This window comes from Primulina huaijiensis, chromosome 8 (genome assembly GCF_012295235.1).
Source record: "Primulina huaijiensis isolate GDHJ02 chromosome 8, ASM1229523v2, whole genome shotgun sequence".
Taxonomy (NCBI): Eukaryota; Viridiplantae; Streptophyta; class Magnoliopsida; order Lamiales; family Gesneriaceae; genus Primulina; species Primulina huaijiensis.
In genome coordinates this window covers 878962-889248 of record NC_133313.1, presented here as the reverse complement: position 1 = coordinate 889248, position 10287 = coordinate 878962, and the positions used below count along the sequence as shown (strand labels likewise).

At 33.3% G+C, this 10287-nt stretch overlaps 1 protein-coding gene and 1 pseudogene across 1 annotated transcript; both read right to left on the bottom strand.

Moving 5' to 3' along the window:
• LOC140982909 (lysine histidine transporter 1-like) overlaps positions 1-2131 on the bottom strand; it is a 2351-nt pseudogene extending 220 nt beyond the window's left edge.
• Positions 2132-6438: 4307 nt separating this feature from the next.
• LOC140982760 (uncharacterized) lies at positions 6439-9638 on the bottom strand. The gene is made up of 2 exons (XM_073449449.1): positions 8506-9638; positions 6439-7947 (listed from the first exon to the last, which is right to left on the bottom strand). The coding sequence occupies exons 1-2, from the start codon at positions 9184-9186 to the stop codon at positions 6655-6657; spliced, it is 1974 nt and encodes a 657-aa protein (XP_073305550.1). The 5' UTR covers positions 9187-9638; the 3' UTR covers positions 6439-6654.
• Between the last annotated feature and the right edge of the window lie 649 nt (positions 9639-10287).

The following is a 10287-nucleotide window of genomic DNA, read 5'->3' as shown; positions in this document are numbered from 1 at the left end:
ATAATAATAATTATAGATTTATTCCTTAAATATAAATAATTACATTAAAATAATTAAATATATACACTCGCATGTGTAATAAATTTACCCAATTAGTACACCACGACAGGCTGAAAATTCTCGGTTTTCGGACGACGAGCCAGATAATGCAAGGAAGCTAAAAACAAGAAAATGATGCATTTAGTTTAATGAATTAATGTTGTTTTTTTTTTTTTCGAAAATCAAGAATTTGTAGGTCAACTTACGAAGTAGGTTGTTGGTGCCAAAGCAAATCCACCAAAGAATCCAAGAAGGCCACCGAAGAAAGGGAATGTCATGCCAATGAACATGGTGAAGCCTACAACATTGGAAACAAAAACAAGGGTTAATTTCATCAAGAAATTATATTAATATATATCTTTTTAAACCAAAAAAAGAACACAAAATTCTTGATAGAAGATTACAATATTCTTTACATTGTGCTTAAATTAAAATATATATCCTTACCAACATATAAAGTGCGAGTGGTGAAACGGAGCTTAAATGAAGGAGCGAATTTCAATCTCTTCACCAAGAAAGTCTCCATCATGTCAAAAACAGGCATGGCGTAAATCTACAAGGAAACGCCACTCACCAAAATTTAGATCCANTTCCAATAACGTGTATCAAGACGAACATGTTGGCCGTAGCAATGAGCCAAGTTGGTTTCTCCAGTGTAATCAAGATGTTGTCATCGACAGAGTTCCCGAACACGTAGTAACCAACAAAGGAAACGGGGAAATAGCATAGTGCGACGATGATATACGCGAAAATGACACCCTTCCACATAGGTTTCTTGGATGGTTTCTCAGGTGTTGAAGGGATCGTTGCCTGAATTTCCAACACAACATTGTGGCCAGCATATGCAAAAGCAACATCTCCCAATGCATTGAAGAAGTTAAAAGTGTTCTCGGTCGCGTTCGCCCCTGATGGGGCATAGCTTACATCCTTCTGTACACCCTTATTAAGTGAGGCCGTCCAGGCAATGGTTGAGTAACTGTCCATGAAAGAAACAAGTAAGTTCTAAGAAATCAAAATATGCTAACAAGGGAAAGCCAGATTGGAGCAGTTTTGTTACCTGAGAGACATTACAGCAGCAGCAAGGGAGACAACGGAAATGGAGTTGAAGTTGGGAAGATGAGACAGCACAAAATGAATGGATGCAAATATCATTATGAAATAAGTGAGCTTGATCTCCTGGCTATCAGGCCAGACGGTGTGGTGGAATTTTTTCAGCGATTTCCCTCCCGTCACCATGTAAATGATACATGTACTAACTTCGACAACAAGCTGCTGAGGCACGACAATGTATAGCCCGAGTTTCTCGCCGAAAGCGTGCTGTCCCAACTCGTGGTACCTGTCGAACCTCTTGCCGGGAACCATTTCGTGCATCTCCACCATCTGCCACAAGGTGTATAGAGTAATGATCCATGATAATACCATGACAGTTACTCCAGGTCCCCTAACAAAACATGGGAAAAGTTACAAAAATGAATTAAAATGACAGGAAAGTTAGAAATTTCGTCCCGTAAGTTGGTATATATATGTGTGTGTGTGCGCTTTTGCTTTTGGTCCTGTATCAACAAATTTTGGTTTTAATTCAAGATTTCTTTACGTCGAATCATTATCTCACGAAATTCTCACATGATATCATATATATATATATATATATATATACACATATATTCGCAATATCCGGTATCACATTCATCAGCTCTCATTACAGCGAGAAAAAACAACAAACTTGTCGGATCGAGACTTATAGATAGAACCACGGCTTACCATCCCATGTGTGACATAGCATATGGAAGACTGAGCACACCAGCTCCAACCATGGCTGTAACATTATGGAAAGTGGAGTACCACCATTTGGCATTACGAGAAGAAGTGATGGGAAGCCAATCGTCGATGGCCTTCTCCTGCTCCGTCTTGGCATCGTCCCGTGGTTCTACAGATGGAGCCATTGTCTCCTCTCTTTCTTTGCTCTTTCAAAATGAAAAAGCAATAGAATTTTCAAAGAGGGGATATGTATGATCTTCCTTTTTCCTTTTTTGTTCAAACCACAGAACGATGGAGATTCTTGTTCTTGTGCATTAAAGATTTATAAACTAAGTTTCTTGAAATGTAATGGCATTCCTATAGTTTCTCTTTGGGGATTAAATGGAGACCCGTGGGTGGGATTGCCAACATTTGTGGAGACTATCGAAGTTGAGAAACTGCGGGCGAAATCATTTGTTAGTTAGCAAAAATTAAGGATTCTTTTAGTGTGGTAGGAATGTTTGTGAATTTTGGTTGAGATTCTTCCACATCTGTAGTTTGACCAAATCCAATGTTGATACACGCGGAATTAATTGATTTACTTTATGGGTATTTAAGACGGAAACGGATTCCTGCCATAAATTTGCAATTTTAACGCTTTTACTATATATGTGTGTATATATAAGTCATTATTCATTTTCCAAATATATATATTTCAATTTATATATTTAGTAATATTGTTTTTTTTCCTTATTTTTATTAGAGTGAGTCTCATGTGAGACCGTCTCACGGATCTTAATCTGTGAGACGGGTCAACCCTACCCATATTCACAATAAAAAGTAATACTTTTAGCATAAAAAGTAATACTTTTTCATGGATGACCCAAATAAGAGATCCGTCTCATAAATATGACCCGTGAGACCGTCTCACACAAGTTTTTGCTTTTTTATTAATATATCCCTGTTAAGTAGCGGAAAAGATGCAATCATTTTTAGAATAAATTAAATAATGACAAAATGTGGGCTCCCGACTCATAATAACAATATTATTATAATTAACCTTAATGACGGAAATGTTTGTACAATTTATTTAACTATAGTAATACAATCAAACATACTATTAAGACAATCCATAATTTTTACATAATAAGGTACAATTTCTGACAGGATAACACACAATATTCAACTATGATAATTTTCATTTTCCTATTTCTTCTGGTTCAAGTTCCGGTACTCTGGTATTTGACATTTATAGTTAAGCGTTCTAAGACTTAGTGATGACATAACTTTGGTTTACTTAATATAACAAGTCAAATATGATATAGTTGCAATATATTTTAACATGATGTATACCGAGAGGAAAAATGGTAAAATGTTATAAATCAAAGGGAAGTCAACGCGTATATAATATTTATACTGGTTTCTAGAGTGAATATGATAGGCTAAATAGATAGTTCCCAGCAACATTTAGAGGAGCACTTTTCTCCACCTACTCACATGATTCAATATAATTAATTATTTTCGAGCCAAGTAAACTCACATGTACGGATCGTACTCGCGTTGTTCAGTTGAACCATATACCCGAATTGATAAACCATTGTTCATTGGACTCAATTTTCGAGTCGAAGCCGTGTTTTCTACTGGACTCAACTTTTGGTATGATGACTGTTGTCCAGGGCTCCAATAAACAATCATTAATCCATTCATTTATAGTAGTTCGTGATTGATTAGAATTCAATAGTATCCTCATATTATCAAACATGCATTACAATATGATAAATGTAAAGTTCAATATGATGCAATATCTAATAAAGAGAATGATAATTTTATCATAAATGTCAGATCAAATGCCAAAAAGCTATATATGAAGAAATCCGGAAATAAAATATCACCTCAACAGCTTACTTAATAGCTTGCTTTCTTACTCTGATTGCTTCAGTATTCCATAGAATAATTTTTGTGATGTTATGTGTATTAGTAAGGCTATTAGTGATATTTGACTATCTTAATATTCAAAATTTTGGTCAAAATTGAGATTGATACTATATAATATTTTACAAGAAAAATAATATTATTAGAAATAATCTAAAAAAAATATGAAAATTTCACAATAGGTGTATCTTACTAAATTCTATAATTTTTGTTCAGAAAAGTTTTCAAGATTCCAAACTTATTTTGCCTGAATTACGTATTTTCAAGCTGGTCTTTAAGGGATTTGGTTTCTGGAAAAAAGTGGAATCCTTGAATGTTTAAGTTTAGCAGTAAGAACTTTGGTGTACTAGATATCATGATGAACAACTTTTATTTTATATATATGTCCAAAAACAATGTGCGTGATATTATAATGCAAGCATCAAAACAGTTTCTAAACCTTTCAATAAAAGAACAAGTGATAGAACTTTGGTTTTCTTAAACAATTCATAATAAATCGTATACTAACTAAAAAAACTCTCAAATTTGGACTCAAAGCCTAAAATCAGTGCAAAAATCTTCAACCATAATCATATTTAAAAAAGGACATGGCGTGTGAGGTACACGGGCCACCTTTCCAGCAAGTGTGATCGAAAATTTTCAGACATATTACTCTCGTTGTATTCTACGATTTTTGTGTTGAATGTTTTTCAAATTTCAAGTCAATCTTTCCCAGGTATATTTTTCCGAAATGGTTTTCAAAGGTACTAAGTTGCCAGAAATTGCTACTTCTGGCGACATTTTAGGTGATCGGCCGACACTTCTATAAACTAGATAACATAATAATAAACAACTTTTATTCTACATAAAAGATTAAAAATATTGTGTAATGCTATGAAATAAAATCATGAACATTCAACCTACATATGGTAGTTTTCCAGATATAGTGTTCCTATCCTTGCTCAAGTTTCTAATTTTTTTGTTGATTTTGGTTGATGATATTGCTACACCTCCAGCATAGATGAAATTCTGGTTAGGACAGGAGTGATATATATTTTTTCCAGGATTTTTAAAGAAGGATTTGGATTTTTGGTTGAATTTCTTCCCTAACTCATTCTATTTCCTTCAATGTTTATTGCCCCACCATCTTATTTTTCAGACGAAATTATCATTGTTTCTGATGGTTTAGAGTGTTTAAGTGGATATATTTGCATAGAAAAAAAGTTATAAAATATTAAGGTTTGTGTTAGTTTTTGACACCTAATTAATATAAATTTGATTTAATTATCTATTTGCTAATTTTCCATTGGTTATCTACTAGAGTATATCATAGGTGTATGTTTATATATTTATTACTTGTTACTATTTTATTATTAATTTTGTTATTGTTTATTATTTCTGATTATTTTAATTATTGGATATCTTATCTTTGAGTTCGAGGTGTTACACAAAATATAAAGTTTGTCGTAAACTTTACTTTTCAATTATTTATTTAATCTCTTTGAAAAAACAAAGTGAATTCCTCTCACATTTATATTATTTTATATCCCAAGTCTCCCTCTCTCTATATTTATACTTGTTACATATATGATTAAGTATAAACTCGTATGATTGCGTTTACTTTGAAAGATGTGATTATATATAGATAAATAATAATAAGACAATTAAACTAATTTTATAGGATGTAGAATAATGATAGATAAGTAATGACGTGTTTACTTTGATTTATCATTTTTATGATTAAAATTATGATTAAACGACGAATTACAATTTTATCTATGTTTATAATAAATAATCTTATTTTAATTTGTATTTATAAAATTGGGATTGTGATTTTATTGAAGAATATATTTTTGCTAATTCATGTATAAGTTATTTTAATTCACCAAAATTATTGAATATAAATATTATTTATTTTTTTAAAAAAAAATTAATAAATTGAATAAAAAAATTTCCATGAAGATAAAATAAAATTAAATGTATTAAATAATATCCTAAATTATTTGATTTTTTATTCGTGTTTTATAATTGTTTAAAATTAGTTTTTCATATACTATTTTTTCGGAAGTTTCTCTCAGTTAAAAAGAATATTAATTAAAAATAATTATTTATTGTACTTTTTATTTGTGATAAATCATCAAGTCTAAACTCTAAATTAAATGAGTATGGATGAACTTTTCGAGTTAATACAAGTCATAAAAAAATAGGTAAACATAATATTGATATAAAGATTATTAAATCATATTCTTATCATAGCAAATAAACATAACCTTAGATTACTGATTATTTAAATCTTAACCTCATAATAATAAAAAAAAAATTGATCCAGAGATGCGACCATAAAATGTTCTGCATATAATACAATTGGAAATATATATTTTCTTCAGATCATTTAAAAAAAAAAAAAAAACAGAACAAAATATCCACACAAAAGGTGCTACATCTCAAAAGCAAAAATTTGTGTGAGACGATCTCACAGATCGTATTTTGTGAGACGGATCTTTTATTTGAGTCATTAATAAAAAAAATATTACTTTTTATGTTAAGAGTATTACTTTTTATTGTGAATATCGATAAGGTTGACCCGTCTCACAAATAAATATTCGTGAGACCGTCTCACAAGATACCTACTCCCATCCAAAACATACATAGTCCTTGTAGTCTTGCTAAATTTAATGGTAACTCGGAGAAGTAACTATCTTCTATACTCATCAAACAACATTTCATTATATAACAATACATGTATTAAGATATATAACAATACATGTATTATGATGTTAAAATGTTTGGATAAAATAAGACAATGACGAAAGTGAGGCGCTTAGAAATTGGTCCGAACCTCAGAAAGTTATGATTTTCTATCTTTGATAGGACCAATCTCCTAGCTTTAGCTCACTTCTACACAAATCTAGTATCCACATATGTGCACAAGAAAAGAAAAATTTGTACAAACACGCGAAATCTAACTCACTGCACAACTAACGTTTCTTCGGTCTGACTTTTCCTCGGAGGAGAGTTCATCAAGTTCTCGGCAGCCAGGCCTTGAGAGCCGAAACACAGGTAATTGTTCAGCAGTCTCGGATTGAAAGACTTGTGTTTACGCCTCATTTTCACGTTTTCGATATTAGGGGATTGGTTTGAGCTCGATGGACCGGGACTTCCGCTGTCAATGTTTACAACCTTTCTTGCATCAGCAGTCGACCAAGGCGACTCAGAATAGGCGCTCGAAGGGGAACCCAAGTTTGACTTTGGCAGCATTTGCAGCACACCCTGTGTCAGCCCTGCAGCATATTTGTTCTTTGTGGATGGGCTAGGAAAATTACCTTGTACAGACGATGTCTTTTTATTGTTTGGAAACAAGGAAAACCGCGCAAATTGATGCCTTAGTGGGATAGGGCCGTTGCTGAAACTCGAATGCCTTCTGTCCGATACTACAGAATCGGTGTCTCCTAAGTTGGAAGCATCAGTATTCGAGTTTGCGTTTCTTTCTTTCTTTGTAGGCCAACGTAGCAACATCTTGAAACGATTTGCAGCACTGCTTAGAGAACCAGACCTCTTATGTTTACCAGATCGCTCTATTTCACCCGAGTAACCATGTTCTGTGCCGGTCAAATCACCACTCAGGGGACACGCATCTTCAAACCCAGAGTGTAAGAATATTTCTGCATCAGGGATTTTGAAAACTGTCCCTGGACTACCTCCAATCCCATGCAATCTCAAATGGGAAACAATAGCTTTTCTTGTGATTCTATCTTGACAGTTTGAAATCCCTCCGGCTGATATCAACCGTTTGATCAGAATCTCAGAAGATGCTGATCTTGGCCGTTGCTTGAGGATATCCAAAGGTGTGTTTCCATCAGCATCGCGAAGATTAAGGTTTATGTAAGGAACTGACATGAGAAGTTCGACTATATCATACTGAATGTTCTCTATGACAGCCATGTGCAGAACCGTTCTGCCATCTTTGTTCTTAACATTGATTATGTCATCGAGATTTACAAATTTTCCGCTAACCAACTGTTTCATGAGTTCAATTTGCCGATCGAGTCTCCGAAAAGTTGGGGTTCTAAAACCAGCAACAGCCATGTGAAGAAATGTGTCTCCATAATTGTTTGTTATTGAGGTTGAAGAAGGCGATGCAGATACAAGAATCTCGATGACAGCTAGGTGTCCTAGGTACGCAGCCACGTTTAAAGCTGTGTTACCTCGATTGTCAACCAAATTCATGATATCGAATGATGATGTTAAATACTTAACTACCTGCATATTGGTGAGCAAAAGAGTTGAAATCCAGTGCCAGAAGTGAATGTCACGCAAAAGAAACAAATCGAAATAGAAATCAACATGAGCAAGAACGAATTTTGAAATTCTAAGGTACCATCACGATTAAATATTGATACTCTTGTAAAAGACACGTTGAGGCCTTTGAACCAGCAAAGATAACCAGATCGTGCAGTGAACAAGCATATACTACTCGGGGTGGTGCAGTCAACTTACTAAAGCAAATATTCATTGTACCAACTGGGAATGAAAGTCGAGCACCATGTTCCCACATTATCAATTAGCAAACACCAAGAACAATTTTTAACTAGCATAAATAACCAGAGGCTTCATACTTCTTAATTCTTAGCATATTTGTGAAGTGAATTCAAGAACTTCAATGATATATCCACACCGCTCAATAATACATAACGTTAAACACCAAAAAATGAAAATAAACTAGGAGAGGTGCTGTTTTTTTTTTTTGGGTGATGGAATCAACTAAAGACAACGATTCAATAAGAAGTTCAAGAAAGTGCATGAACAAAAGCAACTCACCTCAACCTGCCCTCTGCCGGAGGCCGAATGCAAAGCAGTAGATCCCTGAGCATCCCTATAACTCAAAATATCACATCCATCCTTCAAAAAATCCCTCAACATCTCAACATTGCCACCTCTAGCCGCCGCATGAACAGCTCTATTTACCATTTCCGAATGAAAAACTGGCGAAATTTGCCTCTGTTGTCCCTTTGGTGAGAGTAGCGCAAACTCAAAAACCATCCTGAAAACCTCGGAGTTCTTGCCCCTTGCAGCGGCGTAGAAGATATCAGTAACCCCATACTCCCCCTCTCCAAACACCAAAATGGGGTCCCTATCCAACAATTCCTTGACAAAAATCACATCCCCAGCTGAAGCAGCAGTGTACAAAAGCCAACCACCATACCCAGCCCTGATCAAAGAATTGTGCCCTTTGTCTATTTCACATTCTTCAAGGAGTTTTTGGGCAACTTGGGACCTACATTTGGCAACATCATTAAACTTTTCCTCATCGTCCCACACGGTTTCCAGCCTTCGAATCCTTGGGAGAGAGGTCAACTTAATGAGAAGGTTTGGGTCAATGTAGAGAAGCTCTCTAACTAAATCATAATGCCCATTTGCAGCTGCCCAATCAATAGGGGAAGCAAACCACCATTGGTCTCCAGTGCTTTCCCATCTTAAGGGAAAGAAATTGGAAGGCATTGGCCAAGAAATATTAGCACAAAATTCTCAAATTTCAACACAAATTACAAAAAAGAAAAAATATATATAGAGCCAGGAAATCAGTAGCATATAAAAAAAATGATACTTTCGCTGAATAAACAGAGATTCGACAAAAAATTATATTAGTAAAGAGATCAGCGAAAAACAGCTAAAAAAGTGATAATAATAAAAAATAATAGCACAGAATGTAAGGGCTTGTGGGATCAAGATATTGCTAAGTCCAAAGAAGGTTCTCTACAAAAGGGAAACCTTGACAGAAAAAAAAAACTGATCAAAAGAAGCACAAAGCAGCCATAATTACCCAAATCAAAAAAAGGGATTTTACAGAGCAGTGGAAGGAACAGAGAACAGAGACTAAACACCGCTAATTATGGCAAACATGATCGAGAGTGGAAGAATTCCATTTGAATTATGACTATTTGAAGATGATAATAGAAGGAGAAGAAAAAGACCACACGTTTATATTTTAGTATAATATTGCCTTTTTTTTTTTTTTTTGTGGACACAAGAATGACTGCTCCAAATTACTAAAAACATTTGTATTTTATAACAATTTATTACTAAACTTTAAAAATATTAAAAATAAATATTATGATTAAAATGTTTTTCATTATGTTTATAAAAAATTACTCAAGATAATTTTAAAAATCTAAATTAGTTTGAGTAATTTTTTTTTGAGATAATCTCACATATTTATATTTATGGGAGACGACTTGGTCTACATCATAAGTAAAAAATAATAATTTTGAAATAAAAAAAATTTTCCCATGAGTTGGATCGAATTGGATAAAAGATCTGTCTCACAAATTAACTCATGACACGGTTTTATAAGAGTTTTTTGTGAATTAATTTTAATATTGTCTTATATTTAATAAAATAAAAATATATAAAAGATATTATATATTTATATCAATATTTTTTAAAAATAATTTGAGGACATATTTGGTATTTTGAAAGTAAATAAAGAAATATGAAGTGTATTTTTTCAAAAAAAAAAAGAAAAAGAAAATAAGCCTTTGCATTATCATATTATTTCATTTAATTTCAGATACGATTTTTCGTTTTGTATTATTTTTATAA